This window comes from Juglans microcarpa x Juglans regia, chromosome 1D, assembly GCF_004785595.1.
Source record: "Juglans microcarpa x Juglans regia isolate MS1-56 chromosome 1D, Jm3101_v1.0, whole genome shotgun sequence".
Taxonomy (NCBI): Eukaryota; Viridiplantae; Streptophyta; class Magnoliopsida; order Fagales; family Juglandaceae; genus Juglans; species Juglans microcarpa x Juglans regia.
Window position 1 is genome coordinate 1,394,421 of NC_054594.1, and position 26,529 is coordinate 1,420,949.

Here is a 26,529-nt window from a genome sequence, read left to right on the forward strand (position 1 = left end):
AGGAGTGGTTGGGTTGGCAAAATCAGAGTCCCGGAGTCTGGGTGCCATAAAACTATAGGGGGGATTTTCATGACCTCAATTTTGGTGTTAAAACAGGATCTTATAAAATCTTCTTTCACATTATTTATACATAGCAGCAAGCAATAGCATCAACCATGAACCTTTTAGAGCCATACACTTGCCTTTATAAACTAATATGGATCACATCTCTCACCTAACATATTAAAACTCTCTCCATTATAAAAATAATATTCAGATGGATTGATTATAAAAGTCCAAAAAAAAAAAAAAAAACCAACGACTCTCGATCATTGCATGCATGCATGCATACCCACTTCTTTTCGTTTCTTTTCTGAGCATATTTGAAGGATGTACCTTTTCTTAGCGATGGAGGATATCGCGAGAGCAACGTTTTTCTTTATTTTAAAATTTTATTTTCTTCTTTTATATTTTTTACTATGATACATATCGACCGACAAAAATAAAGGATGAAAAATCACATTTTTATATGCCCGTTTGGAGTGAGATAAAATAATTTTAAATGAGTTAAATAAAATATTATTATTATTATATTTTTTAATATTATTATTATTTTAAAATTTAAAAAAGTTAAATTATTTATTATATTATGTTAAAAATTAAAAAAATTGTAATGATGAGATGAAATGAAATAAGATCGTTTCTCTATACAAACAAGCTATCAATTATACTTTTAAGAGTAATTATTCATTTCATTCTCAATTACCTACACTTGACTATGCACACATTTTAACTGATTTTATATGTTTATTAGTTACTAGACAGTTATTTAAAATGTATCACATTAATAATAAGCGCTTTAATCTCATTCTCATTCTATTATGTAAAATGTAACAAATTTATTACTTTTAATTAGATCATTCTTTTTTTTTTCTTAAATGTAAAAGTTGATAGCCAATACCACCTCTTCAGGATGAGAGTGAGATGAAGATGTAGTTTATTGAATTTTATTACTAAATATAATTAGAGATGATAAAATATTGAATATAGACTATTTATATTTGAAAAAGAGAAATGATATTTGTAGTTGTAGAATACATAAGTGCTACACAATCATTTTAAACAATTGAGAAAATATACTACCCATATAAAATAAAAATTTTTTAATAGTACACATCACTTTTTTTTAAAAATAATTATGTATTTCTTAATTATATGTAGTATTACTCTTAAAAAAATGCTAGAGATAAATAAAATGCCACGTCGGCCATTATTAAGAAATAATAATAAATCAATAAAATGAGAAAACACAAATTTCAAAATTTCTAATTATTCATCTCTTATCCTCTTTAGTCTTTACTCTCAGTTTGGATTGCGAGAAAAAAAAAAAAAAAAAAAAAAAAACTCTTCATCTAGAATATTCGTATTATATTTACAGACAGATTCCAAAAAATATAAATTTATAAAAAAAAAAAAAAAAAAAAAAAAACATAGATAATGTTGCCCATTAAATTTATTTTTTTATTTTTGGTACAAATAGGGGTACAATGCGTGCATACGGATCGGAGAATAGCGGGAATCGTGGGGAAGAGAGAGAGAGAGAGAGATCTGATCACTTCGCCAATCCCAAAGCAAACCTACTGCTTGTTAAAGTTAACAGATGCTGTCTTTCTCGGTAAACTCGAAAAACTATATATAATAAATACATACATAAATAAATCCCTTTTTTTATTGGGGAAAATAAAAAACAACCCAAATAAAGAAAATACGTAAATGCGTTATAGCTGGCGATGTCCCCCCAAATGATGTGGCCTTCCCTTCCCTTATCCTCTATTTCTTCGCAGTTATAAAGCAGACAGCAACGGCTTTCTTTCCCAAAATGCCCTCCCTTTCCATATTTTATTGTCCACGAGAAACTCACCGTTTCCCTGTAATGATAAATAATTAAATCATTTTATATCTTTAAAAATAATAAATTATCTTTACTTTTTAAATTAATACTAAATATTTACAAAAATTAAAAAAAATAACCATACAATATTTAATAGAAGCAATGTTGTAAAATAAAAGTTTAGTATTCAGTGTCATGACTTTACTGGCTGTCTGGAGTTGACCCATCAATTAAGATACCTACGTGGCGTTCTATGAGCATTTAGCATGTGCTACTTGAATGTTGTCGTAACAACTGTCGTCCTTGTCAGTTACGGAACGCGGTGCTTCTGAAAACTTGTTTCCCACGTGTTCATATATATATATATATATTTTAGTCTGAAATCGGAGAGGTGGGAAAATAATTTAGGAGAGAGAAATTAATATGAAACATATAAGAAAATATACCGCGTATGAACCCAAATTTGGACGGTCAAGTTTGATAAAAGTTAAATATAAGATGAAAAAATGTATATAAAAATAAATCTATAAAATGACGTGATTTTATATAATATATTAAATTTATTTTAAAATAAAATTAATTTTATAATTTAATATATCATATTAAGATGTGTTATTTTATAGAATTTTATTATTTATAAGCAAGTTTGCATATTAATCTATGTATTAATATTGTTATCTTTATATTCTAAATTCAAATCAGTACTGTTTTCAATAAAATCTATTTTTTGACCAATCATATTAAATAGATGTGCGTATTAGTGCATTGAATCGATTACAATTAGATTTTTCCTATTTTATAAATTTATTTTATATAATTCGTTTATAGTTAAAGTATTTTTCTAAAAATAATAATTCAGACTTCATTAGCATCTTTCATTCATAAGTAATATTACTGATGTTTTGCTATTTTCATTCAAATCACTTGTGAATAAAATGTAATTATTTAAAAACTTTTTCGTATTTTGATTTTTTTTTTTATGTCAACTGTTAAAATTAATTAACTATTTGAAATAGACTATATCAATGAATATGATTGACAATTAAAAATTTATTTATTTTTTAAAATTAAGAGGGAATTGACCTAAATTATTTATATACTTTCACGCTGACTTTTTACAAAAATAAAAACAGTATTGGGATTGCAATAATCCTGTAACTAAAGCTTTTACAAAATTATTAGGCTTTTTTTACTTTTTAATTTCTTTAAAAGATATAGAAAAGTAAACATTTTGTTATGTTTTTTTTAAGTGTGAGATATATTTGTGAACAAAATAAGGTTATTTCTTTAATTGATGAAAAAGAAAGCGGAAAATCGGAGTTATATAGTCTTGGAAACTTTAATATAAAGCTATGGCACCGTCTTATTAATTTAACCATATTCTATTCTCGAGTTTCAATGTTTTGAAGCTTCTTTATTGTTTAAATTGGGTTCACGTGATAGGACTTTGCAGACAAGTTTTTTTTTTTTAATCTCAAGTGTAATCTTGGTGGTAGTACTCTTATTTGGGTAGGATTGTTTTAAGAAACGCTACATTTACAAATAAATTATATAAAAATAATTTTATAAATTTACGTGATTTTATTTGATTCGTTAGATCTACTTTATAATAAAAATAATTTTATAATCTGATGAATCATATCAAATCACGTCAGTTTGTAGAATTACTTTGTGTAATCTCTTTATGACTAGAATATTTCTCTTGTTTTAATACTTGGATGAATGAATCGACTAGGTTATGTTTGGGAGCTAGAATCACTTGTTCTCGGACACTGAATGAAAAGTATTCACATGTCATATCGAAATTTTACAAAAGTAAACTCACAAGTTAATGTAGTTTCACATAAGACGTTAAATTGATTTTATAATAAAACTAATTTTATAATCTAACGTACCACATAAACCTACATCAATTTATAAATTTACTTTTATGAAATTTTTTGTGGCTAAAACATTTTCAAATATTTATAATAGAAAACATCAACTTCTCAATTGTACTTGGAATAAATACTATCCATTAGTTAAAAATATGAGATATTATATTATATTTGGTTCCTATTATTTGGTTCTTAGATTAATATTATATTTGGTTTATTTTAATTATTTTAATTTTAATTTTTTAAAATTTATTTATATATTTTACTCATCATCTATATAGTATATATTTAATAAATAAAATTATATATAACATGGGTGTGAGAATGTTGAATAGTTATCCAGCCATAGGATTGAGCAGCAGTACCTAAAACCAACCTCAATTATACAAATGCAGGAAACCTCCGCGACTGTTCTCTATCACGTGACCCACGAGTTAATTAACCAACCATATCAGCGATGCAGATTTTAGGCCCTTATTTTAACAATGCTACACGGCCGCAGTTCTTTTTAAATATTTTAAATATATATATAATTTGATAATTTTTTTAAATATTTAAAATATACTAACAATCAAAATTCAGGAACAAATTAAAGGGCTGACCATTTTATATTTTTATATTCCATGAACTGACTTTAAAGCTCTTTGATATCCTGCAAGGATTAGTTGGAACAGAGGGTAAATGTGTAATTAAGAGATTTGCTCGCTCCTTGCTGGTCCGGAAGTGGCAATTCGCACGTGTGTGATGTGTCTCCTTGGCGCGAGACTCGAGCACGTGATGGAGTCTACTTTGCACATGCTGGACTGTTGAAGAAGATAAAAACAGGATTCAAGAAAAAGGAAAAAAAGAAAAAAAGGAAAACAAGGCGGACGGGATGGGTTCGCGGATGGGTTCGCTCACAGCTGTCCCCACGTAACGGTTACTGATCTGAAAGTACGATTCTCCATGAATGCAAAATCTTTCCTTTTTTTTTTTTTTCTCTTTTGACTTTTTTTCTTTTTTCATTTTTTTTTTCCCTTTCGAACCAATGGCTCACATTTCTTCTTTAAATATTTGGGTTCTCCATAGTTTTTCTTGACTGAATTTACGGGTAATGTGAAAAGAGATAAATTTATAAGGTAGGTTTTATGATAGTTATTAGATATTTAACATCTATTTTTAACAAAAAATATTAAATATTTTTTATTAGATCTAATCTATGCCTACCTCCTTCCTACTATAGATTTTTAAAATTCGGTTAATAATTTTAATATTGTATTTAGGTAGTAAGGTATTTTTTTTTATGTATTTTATAAATAGTAGTAAAAAATAATAAAAAATTAATAATAGAATATTGAATAATAGTGAATAGTCATAAAAAATAAATAAAATAATAAATAATTTTTAGTACAAATATTTGATACTCTCGTGTTATTAAAAGGTATTAAAAATGCATAATTCTAAATAATAATTATGCATATAATGGATATCACGACGATAAGCTCGCATGAAAAATGTTTGGGTTGTTACCTGTTAGATTATCTCTTCTTTGACGTAAAACGTTGGCCGGGAATTGGTCAATGCATCCAGGTATAGGAATGACAATCCTCTTACCAAAACTGTCAAAGTGACAATGTCCATTACTTGAGTTTGTAAAACTAGCAGTAGTACTTGTTCAACGATCAAGACAGCCTACTTACCGAAAAAAACGATAAGGACATGTTGATAATGTTAAACAAATAATTAAGAATACTACAGTTTACAAGTAATTAAAGTTGCGTTTGTTTGTTAAATTAAACTAAACTCATCTCAAATTAATTATTGATAAGTTCTATTAAATTTTTAACTTTTTATAAAAAAGTTAAACTAATTTCAACCTATTTCAAATTTTAACTTAAAATTTATCTCAATGAGACTCATAAAATACTAAAATTCATAATTCAGCTTAATTTATCTCAATATTTAAATGTAGTCCATTTATATTCAAACAACATGTTCCATTCTTAATCTTTATTTTTATTTTTATTTTCCACACAAAGCAAGAGGCATATCTTTTATTTTAATTTTTAAGTTACAGATATTGAACTCAGTTAAATTTTTTATAAATAATAATAAATTAAAATAGTAGAATGAGTTTTACGAAAATACTGAAAATAAAAACTGTTTCATTGGCAATTAAGTAAAATTTGAAAAGTGTCGAGGAAGCTTTTAAGGCTGGGTAGAAACTAGGAAAGTGTCCCATTGTCCTTGTCAATGTCAGGGGAGGAGCGTGCGGATTGGATGACCGGTTCCGTACAGGAAAAGGTTAGAAGGAGAGGTGGTTTTTGGGTGTCGGGGAAAGGAATGGGTGACCGACAGGTGTCGGTGGGAAGAAGAGACCGTTAAAGAGGGAGCTGGTGGTGGACCTGGTGGCGGTGGCAGTTTTACAGGCTGGCTTGTTGGGACAGAGCAAAGTAGCAATAATTCCCTTCGCCCCTTCCTCATTTTGCGACCGCTCTTGTCGTTTTGTTCTCTTCTGCTTTTTTCGTGTGGCCGTTTTTTGTGTTTAATTTTATCGACGTAGGAATTCCAAAATTTTCCGTTCAGATTCTGTTTTAAAAATATATTTGTCAGTTGATAAACTGAAAAAAAAAGAAAGAAATCCCACACAGAACACGACACGATAATGCTCTACAGCCTGGCTACTTCAGTCAAACCCAAAAATCAAATACCTTACGCCAACTGTTCTCATCTTTATCTACTTATAAATATCATCATTCTCTTTTTCTCTTTAATATTTTATCTTTCCAACCCTTTCTTTTGTCACTCTATTTAGGTCGTTCATTTTTATAAAATTTTTAATTTAATTTTATCTTATTTTATTTAATTATTATAATTTTAAAATAAAAATATTATTAAAAACTGATCTTATCTTATTTGTAAAAGAACAAACGAGGCATATATATATCTTTTAATTCAGTTTAGATTATTATCCTCCATAATTCTTAAATTTCACAAAATATAATCTGAAAATAATATTATAAAACTGAGACGATAATATGGATTTATAAATTATAATAACATTGAGTTAAAAAATACGTAGTAATCAATAAAAAAATAAAATATGGAAACTTAATTATCATGTTTATCTGTAGTGGTTTTATCTCGGAGGCGTTACGAATAATCATAAAATCTCACGTGCCAAGATTTTCGTTGAGATAAAATTTTCGATTTAAAAACAAAAAAAAAGTTTTATCGTAATATTGTTTTAAGTTAAGAGTAATAATATACTCATATAATATTAAATAACATATTATAAAATAAATATATTTTTAAAAAATAATATTAATAATATACTCATATAATATTAAATAACATATTATAAAATAAATATATTTTTAAAAAATGATATTATTTTTACAAGATATTTTATAAAAATATTTTTTATTTAAAATATAATTATATAAAATATTATGTGTAAAAAGATAAATAGTGCGCTTTGGCAGACGCTCCCTCGTATTATAGCATAGTGTCACAGGATAGGAGCGTCCCATTTTGGGGAAAAAAATTTATAATAGATAGTGAATTTTATTATGTGTAAATCAGTGCAACTCAGACGTTTTGACGCGTGTCCATTATCCAGCTGTAACGCAGAGTCCTTAAAACCGCTTCCCTGGTAGAAGCGGTACCGATTACTCTTAACGCCTCGTTCTTCACTTCCCAAATGTTTACTTGCTCAACCCGTGGGCCGTCACCCCTGTCCCCCCTCTCATTTATATATCCCCTCCTCAGCCTTTTCTTCCATTTAAATCCGCTCTCCAACCAACCCATTTTCGAATAACCTAAGAAATCGAAACTAGAGAGAGCGAGAGAAACCAGCCATGGCGGTTTGTAAAAACGAAATGGATCGGATCAAGGGTCCCTGGAGCGCCGAGGAAGACGAAGCTCTACAAAGGCTGGTCCGGAAGCATGGCCCCCGGAACTGGTCGCTGATAAGTAAGTCCATTCCCGGACGCTCCGGGAAGTCGTGCCGCCTCAGGTGGTGCAACCAGCTTTCCCCGCAGGTGGAGCACAGGCCGTTCTCTCCCGAGGAGGACGACACCATAGTTCGGGCCCACGCTCGTTTCGGGAACAAGTGGGCCACCATCGCCCGCCTACTATCGGGTCGGACCGACAACGCCATCAAGAACCACTGGAACTCCACGCTCAAGCGCAAGTGCTCCTCGTCGGGGACTGAAGATGGCTGTGGGTACGATGGGAATTTGACTCAGCAGGAGCAGCCGTTGAAGAGGTCGTTGAGTGCGGGTTCGGGTGTGCCCATCCCCACCGGGCTTTACGTGAACCCGAGCAGTCCATCCGGATCCGATGTGAGCGATTATTCTAGCGTTCCTGTTTTGCCACCGTCGTCTCATGTATACCGGCCCGTGGCAAGGACCGGCGGTGTCGTACCTACCATGGAAACGACGCCGTCGACAACCAATACCAATATTGACCCTCCGACATCGTTGTCCCTGTCCCTGCCGGGTGTCGCCGATTCTTGCTGCGAGCCCTCGAACCAGGCTTCCACAGAGTCAGCGTCGCATGCAGCAAACGTAACGACAATACCCTTATTCCCGGTACCGGCGACGAACCCGACACCGGCGGCAGAGATGATCCGGGAGGAGGATCGGAGCATTGGGTTGGTGCCATTGAGCGCGGAGCTAATGGGGGTAATACAGGAGATGATAAGGAAGGAGGTGAGGAGCTATATGCTGGAGCAGAGTGGTGGGTTGTGTATGGGTGTGAGGGAGGATGATGTGTTTAGGAATCTTGCTATGAAGAGAATCGGGATCGGCAGGATCGAGTAGTAGTCTTAGTTGGTGGGAATATCGGATAAAATGGGGGAAAGAAAACTGGGCCTTTGTTTTCTTCTTTTCGATGGTGTTTAGGAAAATAAGTTTGGGCATTGTACAGAGAGATGTCAACGAGAGAGAGAGAGAGAGGTTGAAGCAGAATCCAAGCGGAAGAAATCTGGAAAGGAAAAAAAAAAACTGGAACTTTGATCTTTCTATGGCCGTCTTGGCCTCAGGTTTAGGAAACATAAAAAAAAAGCCACCGGAAAAGAGAAAAAATGAAAAAAAAATAGAAAAAGGTCTTTTAATTTCTCGTATTGGTCATTTCTTCAGTCGATCATTTTTCTGTACATTTTTGCTATTGTTTTACCACAATGTTTTTGAACTTCAAAATCTGAATCCGACGCTAGAAACCTAGAAAGAAATTTATCTATATTTGAAAGAAAACTGGAGCACGACAGTGAGTTGACTGGAGTAAAGCAATAAATGGCGACCAAGAGGACGACAGATAAGGTCCGATAATACAATTCCTACCGAATATTACCTGGGGCAAACTAAAAGACATTAACCCACTTGCCCACAATCGACTGCCTGTCTGATTACAACTGGAGACTTTTCTTCTTCTCTTTTGGTATTTTCTTTTTTTAATAATTTTCATGGTTCTGGCCTTCTGGGTCCTTAATTTAAACGGGTTGTGATGATAGATAGTCATTTTGGTTGTGGCTCTAATGTATGAAAGTGATGGTACACATAACTTCTCCAATCCTACGCAAACAGTAAAATACGTACATACATACATACAATAATACCTTACACAAATTTTCACACGTTTGATAATAGTGACCTAAGAATATGTCCCTTTTGTACTTTAGCTACATTCTTATCCAGATGTGGGTTTTTTTGATTTCACATCTAAGTATTTAAAGGAGCAACTCTCTTGAGTCTCGATCATATATATATATATATATATATATATATATATTATGAAAAGCAGTTTTTATGGTTGGAGGTGAACTAACTGGATAATTATAAGTGGGGGTTTGTTGGGAGTTGAGAATAAGCACGGATGGTGTTGGCAGTTAGAAAAATGAAAGACATATTTTAGAGTACTTATTATTTAAATCTCATGTCATTACAAATTACAGTCTATCTTCAAACAATTTGCATGACATGTTATTTAGTATGATACGGTAGGAGTACCAAACAAATTACATTATTTACGTGGTTTTATGTGATTCGGATCTGTTTTTAACTTTACAACTTGACAAATCACTACATCAAGTCATATCAGTTTATGAGATTATTTTGATATAGTGAAACTGCTTGATTATTATTTGAATAAAACAATATCATCTTTTTCAAAAGATTTGCTAAGAAAAAAAATCTATTTGCAGAAGAAACTGATTAATGCTAGTCTAGTTTGACACCTCCACTCATTCTAAGTACGATATAATAAGAGTTAAAACGAAATCGAATCTCCAAGGGAACTGCATTTTCTAATTACTTAATGAAGAACGTGTGAAAGCAGAATTGAAATCTGATTTTCTGCTCACCTGTGGAAAAAATGAAGGGATAAGTAATTAAATTATGTGGGGACCTCAGAAATCCCAATCCCAGAAAAACATTGAAAGAAAATTCCAACTCGATATTTTGTCCAGAGAATAACGTGAAAAAAGAAACTGCAACTTGACATCAAAAGTCAAGCAAAAATTGTCTTTGCTCCAGAGTGAAAACATGCAGCAAAGGTTTTAAGCCTCTCAACATCATGCTCTCATTGGAGACTGAGAATGCAACATGTATGTTAGATCCAGAAGGTTGATCTTGCTGTTCTGGTTAGCACTATAAATAATATATATATATATATATATATATATATATATATATATTGTTCATTTCTAAAGCACTGATCGGTGACAAAAGAAATAATTCACCTACCCCAACTTGATGGAGGATGCTACTAAGGCTACGAGCATTTCTTGTCGCCTTAGTGCGCATATCAAGTCTTCTGGGTCCTTGCAAGGGACGACAATTATTATACAAATGGTGACGCAATTTGCAGACACAAAACAATACAAAAGCTAAGCTTTGCAAGCTGTAATGACAATAGATGCAAGTGATTTTTGCATGAGTGACTCACTCATTTCAGATTATAACCAAAGGATAAAACTCGTGGCCAGGTCATAACCCACTAGTCATGCACTTCTACTTTCAATGATTCCAAATAATTAGGTCCATTTCATTCTTGTTTGAGAAATGATATTTGCAGTGCGTAAACGCAGTAAGTGAGTAAATACCAAACTTACATTTAAAAAAAAATTTATTTTTTAATAGTGGACCCTACTCTTTTTTAAAATGATTGTGCTGTGCTTGCGCACTCTACAACAGCATCTAACATTACTTGGATTCAACATATGCCCAAACTAAGTTTTTAGTTTAAATATCAATGTGTCCATTATGGTCAAACCCATTGTTAGTTGGTACAAAAACATAAATAAAAAAAGTTAAAAACGATTGCTATCATTAGAACTATGTTTTAATTGTACGTGATTGATAATTTTTATTTTGCTTTTATATGGCTTTGTATTTGAGTTAACATGTGTTTATTTTGGAAACAAATTGGGATTTTAGTTGGGATCCAAGTGTACCTAATTAAAGTTTTTATGCATAAATAAAAATGAGTTGATCATTCATAGGAAACAAATTGCAATTTTAGTCGAATAACTACCACAATGAAAATATGTGACCCATGTAATATTAATGGGCCGAATCTATCGAATGTTATATTTCCACTGTCTCGGAAAGCTGTGTCCAGATCAACCAATTGTCGACTGCTTATTGGGCCTGTGTCTCGGACTGAAGAAGATTTTCGAACACCATTAAACTGGGTTTATTTGGGCCGGGGCCTACATATTAGTGTCAGATGAGCCACGGCCGTTCCTTTGCTAAGAGCATTAGCTTTTACCTCATCAAAATCATTTTGAAAATTTAATGAAAGATATATGTTTTTTATAAATTCAAAATCTCTCCGATTATAACCTCTTAGATTAGTAAAAATAATAATATAATATTATTTTTTTAATAATAATTTTCTTTTCATATTTTAAAATTATACTAACCGTATATTAATTAATAATAATATTTATTCTTTTACATATTTCAAAACTAAACACAAAAATAAAAATGAAATGACATTTAGAAGAAGTGAAAATCATAAGAATTGAAAACTAAAAAGTAAAGCAGTTGAAATAATTTTTATAATAAAATATTATAAATTTAAAGATATACTTAAAATTACTGTAGCTCATAGCTCAAATTTTTACTTTTTGAAAAAGTTAATATAAATTATTTTATCTATATTTTTTTAAATTTTGAAGATGAATTAAGTTTTTGAAGAAGTCAATGTCATGCTCTAAACTGGGCTTACTTGGGATGGGACCTATATCTTTGTAAACTGGGCCGAGACTGTCTGTTCCTTTGCCTAAAAGCTCCGGTAAATAATCCCACGTGTCAGTCCTCCGATGAAGAACTGTGGCAAATAGATATGGTGGTCGTGGTGATATCATCACCGCCTTCGTCGCTATCCCCATTTCTCCTCCAAGTCCGCAACTCTAGAACCTTCGTTTGCACCTCGATCAGATCATCCTCGTCATCTTCGTCACTCATGGACGAACACCCAAGGCGCGTGGTGGTTTGTGGCGGTGGAGTCATCGGCGTTTGCACAGCTTATTTCTTAGCCAAGAAGGGTGCGTGCGTCACACTCGTCGAGAAGTCCTCCGTGGCCTGCGCCGCCTCCGGGAAAGCCGGTGGTTTCCTCGCACTCGACTGGTGCGACGGTGGGCTCGTTTCTGCCCTGGCCCGGGCCAGCTTCGATCTGCACCGTTCGCTTGCCCAGGAACTCGACGGGCCACAGTCCTACGGCTACAGACCCCTCACCACTCTCAGTCTCTCCATTACCGAATCGCCGGACCCTCCATCAGGTTCCAAACCCTCCGGTAACTCCAATATCGTTCCAGGTTGGGTTGATGGGCGAATTCGGAGCTCCAGAACCATCGGGACCCTCGAGACCACAGCACAAGTTCACCCCCAGCTCTTTACTCGGACCCTGATTACCAAAGCCGTCGAGAGTTACGGCGTGGAGGTGGTGATCGGGAAATTGGAGAGCGTTGAGGTAGAGGGAGGCCGAGTCAGATCGGTCGTGCTCGAAGGTGGCCGGGTGATTGACTCGGATGCTGTGGTATTGGCACTTGGACCTTGGTCTTGTAAATTGGAGCTTCTATCGTCGCTATTTAGAGTGTACGGTCTGAAAGCTCATAGCATTGTGTTGGAGCCGAAAGAGACCGATGCTATAACCCCGCATGCGCTTTTCCTCAGCTACTATCCGTCTCAAGGGGGAAACCCCTTGGACCCCGAAGTATACCCTCGTCCCACAGGTATATTCTTCACTTCCTAATTTCCACATTTTTAATCATTATGCATGAATTTGGACAATGCCTAGCTCCAGTTCAAGAATGGAAATGTTGAGCTGATGACCAAAAAGAGTGTTCTAAGGCCCGAGTTTGGGGGTGTAATGGATTTTCAGGGGAGGTGTACGTATGTGGGATGTCGGCGGAGGCGGAGGTGCCAGATGATCCGGAGCAGATCGCCGGCAACCCGGAATCGATACAGGTGCTTAAGAGGGTGGCTAGGACGGTGTCGAGCCATTTGGGTGAAGGAGAGGCGCAAGTGAAGGCAGAGCAAGCGTGTTTCTTGCCTTGTACCGATGATGGTGTGCCTGTGATCGGGGAGGTTCCTGGAATTCAAAAGTGTTATGTGGCAACTGGGCATAGTTGCTGGGGTATTTTGAACGGCCCAGCCACTGGGGCTGCCATGGCCGAGCTTGTGTTGGATGGGCATGCTAGCATTGTTGATCTTTCTGGGTTTAGTCCTGCTAGATTTGTTGGGAGTAAGAAAGCTTTGGTTTAATTTTTTGGTACATATGAAGATCAGGACTTTATGGACGATGCTGTTGTAATAATTGTTGCTAAATAAAAGCCGAAGATTTTGTTTCTACGGTTCTACCAAATGCTGCTACAACATTGCCGGTTCTGGGTGGCTTCTAATTTTGAATAGCTACCCAGTTATGCACCGAAAACCTTTTGCCACGGTTCTGCAATGAAAAAAACTTCACCCCCAAATCTGATCCACGGCAACTTTAAAATTTGGGCCTCATTTATTGGTATGGATATCCCTCATTCAACATTCCAATACTGGGCCTGTCTCTACTAAATGCTCAGTTTCTGTCCTTAAGCCCATAACGCCTTGGATTGCATAACCAACAAAGGTCAGTTTGTTCGCATTCAGCTCTGTTGGGCCTCATTATTTAGATAGCATAAGGCTAAATTCGAGGTTGGCCCACGGAGACCATGACAAGGGAGCCAAATGCAGTTTGATTGACTCAAAGACAAGACAAGTTTGTTTGGGTCTTGGTGCAGACACTTAGACAGGAACACGGACTCGTGCACCGATGTGGCCGTATGTATCACAAGAATAGCCATTAGGGGCAGTACCATTCATTCGGAGCCTTTGACACCAAACGTCAATGAATGTGACATTTTTCTTGTACATAGAACCCAACATTTGAGTGCTGCTAAAAAGTCTTTCTCAAAGTACAATGAGCTTTTTACCACTCGTCTCTTAACAACAAGTCTAAGGTCTGAAATGCAATAATGTTCTTCCCAAAATCCTTTCAAAACAGAGTTTGGATATGCAGATCAATCAATGACTGCCAAATTTGTAAAAGGCTTTTTTAATTACAGTCAGAGTATCAGATCTCATTATTATTCCCTATGAACTGGCACTTTGTGTACCTGGGTGTAAAGTGTAGAGGTAATAAAGAGAGCTGTCCTTTCTCTTTCATAATCAATTCAATTGTTTCCTAATCCCAATCTGGGGACAGAAATCAAGACAAATTCAATAGGAAAAAAAGAACCATGGTGTTGACGAACTGGGAATTCTTCATCGATTCCTTCCTGCAAAAGCACCGGCTAATGACCCGGTTGAGTTATTAATTAACCTCATATTATCTAAAGATGTTTGAATGCTTCGTGTCTTAGAATTCACGGGGCTGACTCTTTGGAGGAGTTCCAGGTCGTAATTTCCTGATCACCTCGATCGATGTTCGTTCTTTTTTATTTCCTAGCTTTTTAAAAGATGAATGCTTTATTATGTCTTATCTCTTTCTTGGGTCTGGTTTCAGACCCAAAAACACGTTAGTAATTTGGATTAGTGGGCAGCACGTGCAATTACAGATCATGGCATTAGCTTTTTGACGAGATTCATTCAAGTCATTTAATACGAGTATATGCGATGATAAAGTTTCATGAGCTTTGAGTAATGACAAAGGAAACGGATGGTTTCCTAAAAGGCCAAGACAGTGAAATTCAATGCTTCTCAACTGAGCGCCATATATAATTTCCAATTTTGCATCACAAATCATGATTCTGTGTTCGTATTCTGGTTGAAATGCAATGCATAGACTTTCTACTTTCGTAACCATGAAGAGAGGGCAAAAGAAACAAGATCCGTTTAGTAGGGGAAAGGAGTGGAAAAGCTGCTGAAGTTCAAGCAAAGCCCAGCTATGCATTCTGCAGTTTTCACAAGGGTTTTTACCCAAGCCACGTGCACATTACAGAAATCATATTATTTTCTGGTTGCCTACTTTCTACCTCTGTACATTTTCTCAGTTAAAGGTTTATGCCCTTGTTGTGCCATTTTTGTTTTTTTCATGAAATTAGGGAATATTAAGTTTAATCCACAAGACTCAAGCAAAGAAAGTAGGTTTTATATAGTACATTAAAAAAAATGGGAAAATCTTTAAAGAATATTCAATCCCTTCTTGGCATTTCAAGTTGACGTGACACCATTCATATAAAACTGGCAGCAATACCATCACATAATCAAGATGTCATTTTTCCTAAGATGCTGTCAAAAAATTCCAGATGATCGTTTGCACTGGTGGATCCAAGCTGACCTTTCCAAAAATTTTTCTTTTGGTAATCTTACACAATCAGCCATGGCCCAACCTCCACCTCCAACCTCTCCCTATAGCCAAGCCATTACCATCTTTTCACAGAAAAAGAAAAAGTTAACTGCTTTAGAGCTTTTCCAACAGTTTTTCTATTTCGCTTGGAGAGAACAGATAAAAAGGAGCTTTGATATTCAAATTGAGTGTCATACTTCCCTAAGAAAACCCTAATCTTGATTGGGCATTCCAAGTGAATCGTTCACCAAACAAGGCACTAGGCACTAGATCTTTCAACCTTTGGTGTACTAGTTATAATTTGATATTATAAAAGGGTTCAACTACTTTTATATTGACAAATTATTTTTTAATGTGGCAAGTAAAGCTGCCACAGAATTTTAAAAAAAAGGAAAAAAGGGAAAAAATTAAAAAAAAAATAATTAGTTGATGATGGATGAGATCATGATGCATTCCCATGTGTATGGCCTGTTAGCTCTGGTGCCTAGAAGACTAAAAAATTAAACCACAATCAAAGATGGGTTATTGCCAGTAAATCTAAAGGCAAATCTTCTGCATGTATTTGGAATTTGCATAAAAAGTCCAAAATGAGACAAGGTGTTCCTCATGGTCATGTCCACCGTCACAAGATGACAACTTGGAGAAGAATCATAGCACCATCTAAGTGCATTTTGCTACAGTTCAGGTCTTAAATTAATGGGGAAAAAGAATTCTGCTAATAAAAGTAGTTAACCACCACAAAGAAATAACTCTGCAAAGTTTTCAAGTCTTCTCTGCTAATTCTGAAAACTCAAACTATCTAATGCAAGCAAGGCAGACATAATTAATACCTACTAATCAAATCTGGAACGGTAGAGCATTGAATGAAGACCAAATATCTCATCAATTCCATTGATGATTCTGTAATGAGACAACATTAGGACCCTCTTTTGCCTCCCACAATAATTCTTAGTCAAGGTGGTTGGTTTCTCCTGTTTCTCCCTTTTGGAAATGAGCATTCTGTGACAGTTTGTTTATTCTGCAATTTCTTTTTGTTCTTTGATTCTTGAAATCACTCAATAAAACTTCACAAACTTTTGCTTCCTGTTGCATGTTGTATACGGTTTATAGAAGAAGGAAGAAGACAAGACATCAAATATGGAGAAAAAGGTTAAAGGTAGGTAGTACTCTTAGCATTTTCACCTGTAGGGTCATTCTTCAGCGTAACTTCTGTTCATCAAGTGGGGAGAGAGAAAATCATACTGTTAGCATTATTATAATGATGAGAACAATAATTTAAAGAAGGCTAGGAAAAGTCAATCCGAGAGAGGGAGTTTCCGAGACTTTCAACTCCACCTAGGTGTCTCGTAGCAAAGATGCTATTCGTGTACCATATTTCTTCTTCTTTATTGAAGTAAAATAGGCGTACAAGAAGCAAAGGGACAGAGAAGGAGAGGAACAAGACATTTGTGACAGCAATTAATCATTTCAAGTAAAGCCTTAATTACTAGCGCAGAGCGCATATTGGTACCAAGTTTGGTTTGGTGAGCTGTGTATTTCTGCACCCATTCTCATTTTTATAGCAGTCTTCAATCACATGGCCCCTGCATCATCATAAATCTCATTTACCTCTCTCTCTCTCTCTCTCTCTCTCTCTCTCTCCCCTGAGTGAAGATGTAAAATCAGTGTGTAAAATCATGAGCTCTGAGAGTAGTTTTCTTCTCCATTTATGGTGGAGAATTCTTTCACTTACTTTACTTTTAGTTCATTCTTCTGGACTAAATACAGATGGTAATCTCTTGCTTTCTTTCAAGTACTCTATTCTCAGCGACCCTCTTTACGTGCTAGAGAGCTGGACAAAGGACGACGAGTCGCCATGTTCATGGAAAGGAGTTACATGTGCAGCTCCAGGCTTAGCTGCGGATACTCAGTACGCTGCAGTGATCGCCTTAGCTCTACCAAATTCGCAGCTTCTCGGTTCGATCCCTGCCAATCTGGGCATGATTGAACACCTCCAAAATCTCAACCTTTCCAACAATTCTCTCAATGGGTCTCTTCCTTCCTCGCTCTTCAACGCAACTCAGCTTCAGTTTCTTGATTTGTCAAACAACTTGATCTCTGGGGATCTACCAGAGACAATAGGCCATCTTAAAAACGTCCAGTTTCTTAACCTCTCTGACAATGCCTTGGCGGGAAATGTACCCAACAGCCTTACTACTTTCAGAAATCTAACCTTTGTTTCTTTGAAGAACAACTACTTTTCCGGTACCATTCCAAGCGGATTCGAAGCTGTTCAGGTTTTAGATCTGTCCTCGAATCTGATGAATGGATCTTTACCGTCTGACTTTGGTGGTTCTAGTCTACGTTACTTGAACATCTCCTATAACAGGTTTTCTGGGAATATCCCACCAGGGTTTGCCGAGAAAATTCCAGGTAATGCTACTATTGACTTATCATTCAACAATCTCAACGGAGAAATCCCTGAATCGGATGTTTTCATGAACCAAGATTCCAAATCATTTTCTGGGAATCCTGATCTGTGTGGAGAACAAACCAAGAATGCGTGTCCTATTCCTTCTTCTCCTTCCTCTTCTCCGCTTAATGAGTCTGCTCCTACTTCTCCTCCTGCAATTGCTGCCATTCCAAAGACAATGAATTCAACCGAAGAAAACTTTGCACCCGGATCACCAACTGGATCGTCTCAGCAAGGAAGTGAAAACGGGCTGAGACCAGCAACGATCATAGGAATTGTACTCGGAGATGTTGCAATCATTGCAATTCTTGCTTTGATTTTCCTGTACGTGTACCGACTGAAGAAGAAAAAGAAGAGCGCCGAGAACACAGCGAAGCAAGAAGCTAACACAGCTACGGATAATATGTCATCATCGTCCTCCGAGTCAAGAGGGTTCACGAGGTGGTCATGCTTGCGAAAGACAGCGGGAGAGGAAGATGGCTCAGAGGCAACGAGCTCTGACGATGGGGAATTAGGAGAACACCAAGGCGGCCAAGGGGGTCAAGAAAATCAACATCATCATCGGCAACAAGAGCAGGAGCAGGGCAAAGGAGGGACGCTGGTGACCTTCGATGGTGGGGAGAAACAACTGGAGCTTGAGACGCTGCTAAAGGCTTCAGCCTATATATTGGGCGCCACCGGTTCGAGCATAATGTACAAGGCAGTGCTCGAAGATGGGACAGCAGTTGCGGTCCGGAGGATCGGCGAGAGCAGCGTGGAGCGGTTCAAAGACTTCGAGAACCAGGTCCGTGTCATAGCTAAGTTGGTGCACCCCAACCTGGTTCGCATTCGTGGCTTCTACTGGGGGATCGACGAGAAGCTCATCATCTATGACTTCGTTCCCAATGGCAGCCTCGCCAATGCTCGTTACAGTCAGTCCCTCCCTCTCTCTCTCTCTCTCTCTCTCTCTCTCCCTCTCTGTGTGGCGCACGTTAACATGGTTTTTGCTAGAGTACGCCGTAAAAAGCAGATTTTTTGACGATGAAGTAGGCGTAGCTGGAATAGTTTTTAATGCATAGAAAGTCAATACGTTAGCATTTCGGACTTGGGAGTGTGATAGCGATACACGTAGTAGTCGTAATTCGGAACACATAAATGATAGAAAACATGGGCAGTCGTCTCGTCTCTCATTTTAATTTTAGTGGAAATGTCTCATTTTAATAGAGACAGTTTACCAACTTTTTTTGGTGACTACTAAAGTAACTGATGAATGGGACTTTGAATTTCAGGGAAAGTGGGCTCCTCGCCTTGCCATCTACCATGGGAGTTCAGGCACAAGATAGCCAAAGGTGTGGCCCGCGGCCTTGCTTACCTCCACGACAAGAAGCACGTGCATGGAAACTTGAAGCCTAGCAACATCCTCTTGGGCTCCGATATGGAGCCCAGGATTGGGGATTTTGGGCTTGAGAGACTTGTATCCGGTGACACAAGCTATAAAGCTGGAGCTTCGGCTCGAATTTTTGGGAGCAAGAGATCCACAACCTCGCGTGATAGCTTTCAAGATATTGCAATTGGGCCTAGTCCTAGCCCCAGCCCAAGCTCATTGGGCGTATCGCCTTATAATGCACCGGAGTCACTTAGAAGCCTAAAGCCCAATCCAAAGTGGGATGTGTACTCTTTTGGGGTTATGTTACTTGAGCTACTTACTGGGAAGGTTATAGTTTTAGATGACATGGGCCAAGGGATTGGGCTTATAATTGAGGATAAGAGTCGGGCTTTGCGGATGGCTGACGCGGCAATCCGAGTTGATTTGGAAGGAAAAGAAGAAGCTTTGTTGGCTTGCTTCAAGCTAGGGTATAACTGTGTCTCTCCAATCCCACACAAGAGACCCTCAATGAAAGAAGTCCTACAAGTTCTTGAGAGAATTCCATCTTCATCTTCTTCGTCACACTACTATGGTTCCTAAGAAGATTGTAACACTTTTGTAGATCAGAGTGGTGTATGTATGATTGATTCATAGGTTGTCATACGGTCTCGATGTTGTTTGAATACATCTTGTGGTGAGAAACTAATTTCCCTGCTAATTTCAGAGTCGGTCCATACCCCTTTTTAGATACAAGGAATTCTTGGATTTATGTTTTCTTTTTTCTCTTGTATCCTGTAGATTTTAGTTACCTAGGTAGATCCTTGTCTAGTCCGATGTTTAATCAATTAATAAAACTATGGTAAATGGCTTTGAGATCGTCCAATAATACTTAAAATATTTGAAGTTTGTGAATTATTGACTACTTGACTAAATGACCGAAATATTCAAACTTTGTGAATTTAAAGTGCTATTTTCTTCCTTAGGCTCTGTTTAGATACTAAAAGTATCTCTAATGATTTGTAAATAGTAGTAAATAATTTGTAAATAATAGCAAATAGTAGTAAAGTAGTTCGAGATTATCTAAGAACAGTTGTGTTTCCAAACAACCAAACAAACCATATACTACCACCTCGACATCATAGTTCTCACTAGTATGTCAATCATGTTTTACAACATTACATATAAAAGGTTTTCATATAAGGTTGTTGGTTTATTAGCAGCTTATTTTTCTCTTTTTAGGGGGTTTATTGGACTCTTCAAGGCTACTACCTACACTAAATAGGTGAATAGAGGCCTAACACGTCCTTTGCCCCCATTTTGGGCTAGGTGGTAGTTTTCGCCCTCACTCCCATCTTGGCCTCCACCTCCAACAAGACTCCTTTCACCCGATGGGTGACGGGTAGCACATCCTACAGTCCGGCTACTTGTAGGATGTGCTACACAAAATATAGGTAAACTTCTAAATCTAAATCCACACAATTCTACACAAAATCGACCTAGACAAAGACAGATGACCCAAATCAAACAAAAAATGCCCTAAATCAAAGTAAAAGATGATGGTACTCACGGTAGACTCACGACCAAGCTATGAGTAAAGGCTCATGGCAGACCCATAGTCATGGATTTTTACCTCACAACACTACATACGCCTTGAATGTTTTCCTCACAACGTTGTGCCTGGGGAAGAAAGTAATCCAAAAAAAAAAAAAGAATGAGAGAGAAGAAGAGATTGCCGAGAAGAGAAGGGCGAAGAAATAAGAGAATAAGGGGAAGGAGATAGATAGAAAATAAACGAAGAATAAGAGACTTATTAAGGAAAAAGATATTGACCAAAAATAGAAGTTGTAACAGCCAAGCATATCCAAGATTTCAACAATCTGTGACAGCCAAGGAAAATCAATTCATACATTTCCTTACATTCATTTGTTGTATATTTTCAAATTACAGATTTTATATACTTTCATAAGATAGAACATGAATGATGTATATATCTGTTCAAAAACTAAATCAATAAAATTGAGGATTGTTTTCCATCAAAGGTAGTGTGTTATTTCTTATATGGTATCAGGAGGCCTACCTCTAACCAGATTAAGATCCAACCATGTCTTCAGCAACAAACCCAAATACTCAACCTTTCTCTACCTCTAAAAATCCCTTGGTTGTTCTTAATATTGCTATCCAGATTAATGAAAAACTCATCCCCTCCACCTTCCCTCAATGGCGTGCTCAATTTGAAGCACTGCTAATTGGGTATGATCTGATGGACTATGTTACTGGTGTTTCCCAGTGCCCTCTCTCCAACCGCACACTTACGACTTCCTTTCCAAAAACTCATTGGGTTAGGCAAGACAAACTTATTTTTAAGTGCTATTCTAGCATCTACCTCTTCCATTATAACCCCACTCACTGCCATAGCCAAAACCTCTCATGAAGCATGGAAGAAATTGAACAATATGTATGCTAGTCGTTCGCGTACTAGGGTGATGCAATTAAAGGAAGAGCTCACCTTGATTCAACGAGGAAATCGTTCCATCCCAAATTACCTCCATGCTGTCAAGGCTTTGACTGACAAAATAGCACTCATAGATCATCCAATTTCAGACGATGATCTCACCCTCTGTCTTCAATGGATTGGGACTCGATTTCAAGGAGATAACTACTCTTATTCGGGCAATGGAGAATTCCCTCATGTTTGAAGAACTCCATGATCTTCTTGTCGGTCATGAGAGTTACCTCTGTCACATGGAGACGACTTCCAAGCAGCTCGTTGCTGTTGCTAATTTCATAGCCAGAAAAAATGGCACCCCTGGCAGACAGCAACAGAGAACCTCCTCCAAGCCAAATGGGTCTCGTAACCCTAACTCTTTTCGCTCGGGAAATAATTAGTCCAAGGATAACCGAAACATTAACAGGGGCTCGGGCCGAAACACTTCAACTTAGAAACTGATGGGCCACACAGCAAAGGCCTGTCCACAACTGCAATCCAATGAGTTCAGTGCAAATTGTGCTGCTACGTCCAATATCCAAACTCTAAATGGCTTCTTGATTCCGCCGCTTCGCCCAATATCACTAGCGATCTTGCAAATCTGTCAATTCATTCTGAATATGATGGAACTGATGATGTAATGCTCGGTGATGGTACAAGTTTAGTTGTTTCACATATTGGTTCATTGGCCTCAAATTCTCCTAAAAAAACCTTTTACCTTCGTGATACACTCTGTGTTCCTAATATTCACAAGAATTTAATTTTTGTGCATCATTTCACAAAACAAAATAACGTTTTTGTTGAATTTTACCTATTTTATTTTCTTGTGAAAGACCAGACAATGAGGGCGATACTACTAAGAAGTGCATATGAAAATGACGTCTACATGTTTTCGAACTCACTGGTGACATCTAATTCCACAATGGTTGCTAATGTGTATGAACGAACTTCCATCGATGGATGGCACAAGCATCTTAGACATCCATTTATGAAACTTGTTCAAAGACTTGTCAATCTTTTTTCCCTTCCGCTTTCTTTAGAAACTTTACCATCTTCATGTACTTCTTGCAATATTAATAAAGCACATCAACAACCGTTTGGCTTGACTAGTCTTCAAAGTTCCGTGCCTCTTGAGATTATTTATATAGAAGGAATTCGTTCATTTTGCTGGTCTTGATTGCTCCCGTTACTATCTCATCTTTGTCGATCACTATACAAAGTACATGTGGTTCTTTCCCATGGCTACAAAATCGGGTGTTTCTTCTATTTTTCAACAATTCAAAAATCTTGTTGAAACTAGTTTTGAGTAAAAAATTAAAAGCTTGTATTCGGACAATGGTGGTGAAGTTTTAAGCCTAAAAAAATACTTGTCCCTCCATGGCATAAGTCTTTACACCACCGCACCGTACACCCCACAACAAAAATCATCTTATGGAAACTGGACTCACTTTATTACAAGATGCTTATCTCCCATTAACATATTGGCCTCATGCTTTTCAAATTGCAACTTATTTCATAAACCGCCAACTCACTCCTCTTTTACAAAACAAATCACCATGTGAAGCTCTTTTTGGTCAAAAGCCCAATTATCTTAAACTCAAAAAATTTAGGTATCTTTGTTATCCACTCACAAGGCCTTACAATACTCACAAACTGCAGCCTAAGTCCATACCTTGTATCTTTCTTGGCTACTCTCAAAATCAAAATGTATACAAATGCATGGATCCACTCACCAAAAGGTTTTACATGTCATGGCATGTACTTTTTGATGAACCCAAAGCCCACTCAATTTGCAAGGCCCATCGACCCACGACATCCCACACAGAATATTACCTTCGTCCTTCTCCTCTCCGTAACAATTGAGCATTTCCTCTTCAAGAAACTTCTCCTTTGTTCCAGTGCAAGGCAGCAGCCCTCCCAATAATTTGTAGCCACCAGTGATGTCGGAAACAGTCGCCATCATTGAAGCATAATCTCCAAGTAATATTCCTTCAACCTCTCTTCAAGATCACACACAAGTACTTGATGCCCTAGGTTTCGAAAATTTTAATTTGATTTCTCAATCTCACGATTCCAATTTAAATTCCATACCTATGCATGTACCGTCTCCACTCTCACCCACAACAATCTCATCGTCTGGTCCTATAGCTACTGTCCCACCAGAAAATCAATCTTTCTGCACCCACTCGATGACCACACAGTCAATGAACAATATATTTAAACCCAAGAAAATTCACACCATCACAAAACATCATCTCCCATCAACTCTTGAACCAACTTGTGTTACCCAAGTTGTAGCTCACCCACAATGGCGTGAAGCTATGTCTAGTGAGCTCACTGCTCTCATGAGACATGGCACATGGGACTTGGTCTCTGCCCCTGAAAATTGTAACCCTGTTGGATGTAAATGGGTTTTCAGAGTTAAAAGGAAGTCTGATGGTTCTTTAGATTAGTTCAAGGCCAGACTTGTTGTCAAAGGGTATAATCAGCTTCCTGTACTTGATTATAAGGAGACTTTTAGTCCTGTAGTTAAGCCGGCAACTATTCGGACAGTTTTGACAATTGCCACTATGAATGGATGAGAGTTGAGACAAATGGACGTCAATAATGCATTTTTGCATGGGAAATTGACAGAAATAGTTTATATGGTACAACTCCTTGGTTTCAAAGACTCCTCAAAACCTGATTATGTGTGTCGATTAAACAAAGCAATTTATGGGCTTAAAAAAGCCCCTTGTGCATGGTATTCAGCCTTGAAGAATGCACTTGTTCAGCTTGGTTTTATAATTCGAAAGCTGACTCTTCTTTGATCATATATCAACATGACTCAATCACTTGTTTAATTTCTTGTCTATGTTGAGGATCTTGTTATTACGGGTAGCGAAAAAAGTTTGTGGACTTGGTTATTTCAAAACTTGGAGCTCAGATTTCATTGAAGGATATGGGTGCTCTTCATTTTTTCTTTGGGGTCGAAGTTATTAATACTTGTGCAGGTTTATTCCTTTCATAACACAAGTATATTCGGGATCTACTCCAAACAACAAATATGAGTGATGCTAAGGATGTATCAACACCTATTTCAACCACAACTTTCCTCCATTTGATTGATGGTACTGCGACTGTTGATGGTACATAATTCAAAAGAGTGATAGGCAGCCTCCAATATATCTCATTGAGTCACGCTAACATTTCTTTTGCTGTCAACAAACTCTCACAGTTCATGCACAAGCCGACTGTTACTCATTGGATAACAACTAAAAGGCTTCTGAGATACCTAAAGCAGACAATATTCTATGGCATTCAACTAAAAAAATCAGTAGCTCCATGCTTGACAACATACAGTAATGCTAACTGGGTAGGAAAGAAGGATGATCGCACTTCCACTTTGGCATACATTACCTTTCTTGGCTCCAATCCTATCTCATGGAGCTCTAAGAAACAAAAAGTTGTTGCCCGCTCCTCCATCGAGGCCGAATATCGTGCACTTGCAAATGCAGCGTCGAAAACTACCTGGTTGTTAGCTCTTTTTCACGAACTTGGTTTTTCGCTTAAGGCACCACCTCTACTTCTTTGTGACAACCTTGGTGCAACTCACTTGAGCTTCAATCCAGTTCAACATTCAAGGATGAAGCATATTCAAATCGATTTACATTTTGTGCGTGACTTAGTTCAAAAAGGCACACTTCATGTTTGTCACGTTCACACTGAAGATCAACTTGTGAATTTACTGACAAAGCCACTCTCAAAGCAGCGTACACAATTTCTAAGACTCAAGCTTGGTCTAGCCAATGACAACCCAATCTTGCGGGGGCGTATTAAGGAAAAATATATTGACCAAAAATATAAGCTGTAACAGCCAAGCATATCCAAGATTTCAGCAATCTGTGATAGCCAAGGAAAATCAATTCATACGTTTCTTTACATTCATTTGTTGTATATTTTCAAATTATAGATTTAATATACTTTCCTAAGATAGAACATGAGTGATGTATATATCTGTTAAAAAACTGAATCAATAAAACTGAGGATTGTTTCCCATCAAAGGTAGTGTGTTATTTCTTATAAGATTGATGCACAAAAGAAGAAGAAGAAGAAAAAAGTAAAAAAAAAAAAAAAAAAAAGAAGAAGAAGAAGAAGAGAATTTAGAGAAGAGAATGATGAAGAACATAAGACCTAAGGAAGAGATAGAGAAGAAACGAAGAAGGAGAGACAAGCGGGAAGAAGAAGAAGAAGAAGAATGAGAGACGGGCAATTGGGAGATAAGAGTTAGGTTTATGAATTTTTTTTTTTAATGTACATATGTGTGTGTAATAAGCAAGTGAGCTAAAGCCAAATCTGTCATGTCCATTTGGTTTTAATTTTTAATGAAAAAAAAAAACCTTAGTATCAACCACTGTTTGGCAGCATCCTTCGCACACCTTACATGTCGGTAAGAGAATTTTTTTCCCTCTCTTAGTTCACAATGGACAACTCATTTTGAAAAAATTTTGTTCCTCCCTCCTCGCGTCGCCCAGCTCTCCTCCCTCACCCCCCTCCCACCCCCACATGCGTCGGCATCCTTTCCCCCACCCCCACCTCGTGTCGCCATCCTCTCTCCCACCCTCACCCTAAGTCGCCATCTTCTCCCCACCCGCACCCTCGCGTCGGGCATCTAGGCCAAATGGGAGGCATGACTGAGCATGGAGGGTTGAG

The 26,529-nt window shown here is 36.8% G+C and overlaps 3 protein-coding genes across 4 annotated transcripts; all 3 read left to right on the forward strand.

The window, feature by feature from the left end:
- Positions 1 to 7,500: 7,500 nt before the first annotated feature.
- LOC121268894 (transcription factor MYB44-like) lies at positions 7,501 to 8,854 on the forward strand. The gene has a single exon (XM_041173166.1). It carries the CDS (start codon positions 7,587 to 7,589, stop codon positions 8,550 to 8,552), a length of 966 nt encoding a protein of 321 aa, XP_041029100.1. The 5' UTR covers positions 7,501 to 7,586; the 3' UTR covers positions 8,553 to 8,854.
- Positions 8,855 to 12,010: 3,156 nt separating this feature from the next.
- On the forward strand, positions 12,011 to 13,584 carry LOC121234842 (putative oxidoreductase TDA3). The gene is made up of 2 exons (XM_041130968.1): positions 12,011 to 12,967; positions 13,117 to 13,584. The coding sequence occupies exons 1-2, from the start codon at positions 12,079 to 12,081 to the stop codon at positions 13,497 to 13,499; spliced, it is 1,272 nt and encodes a 423-aa protein (XP_040986902.1). The 5' UTR covers positions 12,011 to 12,078; the 3' UTR covers positions 13,500 to 13,584.
- Positions 13,585 to 16,836: 3,252 nt separating this feature from the next.
- Positions 16,837 to 20,129, forward strand: LOC121240272 (probable LRR receptor-like serine/threonine-protein kinase At4g37250). 2 transcript variants are annotated; one of them, XM_041137672.1, is made up of 3 exons: positions 16,839 to 17,078; positions 17,383 to 18,918; positions 19,276 to 20,129. In XM_041137672.1, the coding sequence occupies exons 2-3, from the start codon at positions 17,535 to 17,537 to the stop codon at positions 19,950 to 19,952; spliced, it is 2,061 nt and encodes a 686-aa protein (XP_040993606.1). In that variant the 5' UTR covers positions 16,839 to 17,078; positions 17,383 to 17,534; the 3' UTR covers positions 19,953 to 20,129. The 2 variants fall into 2 exon arrangements, with proteins under 2 accessions (XP_040993601.1, XP_040993606.1); XM_041137667.1 differs by having other exon boundaries at positions 16,837 to 18,918.
- The last annotated feature ends 6,400 nt before the right edge of the window (positions 20,130 to 26,529 follow it).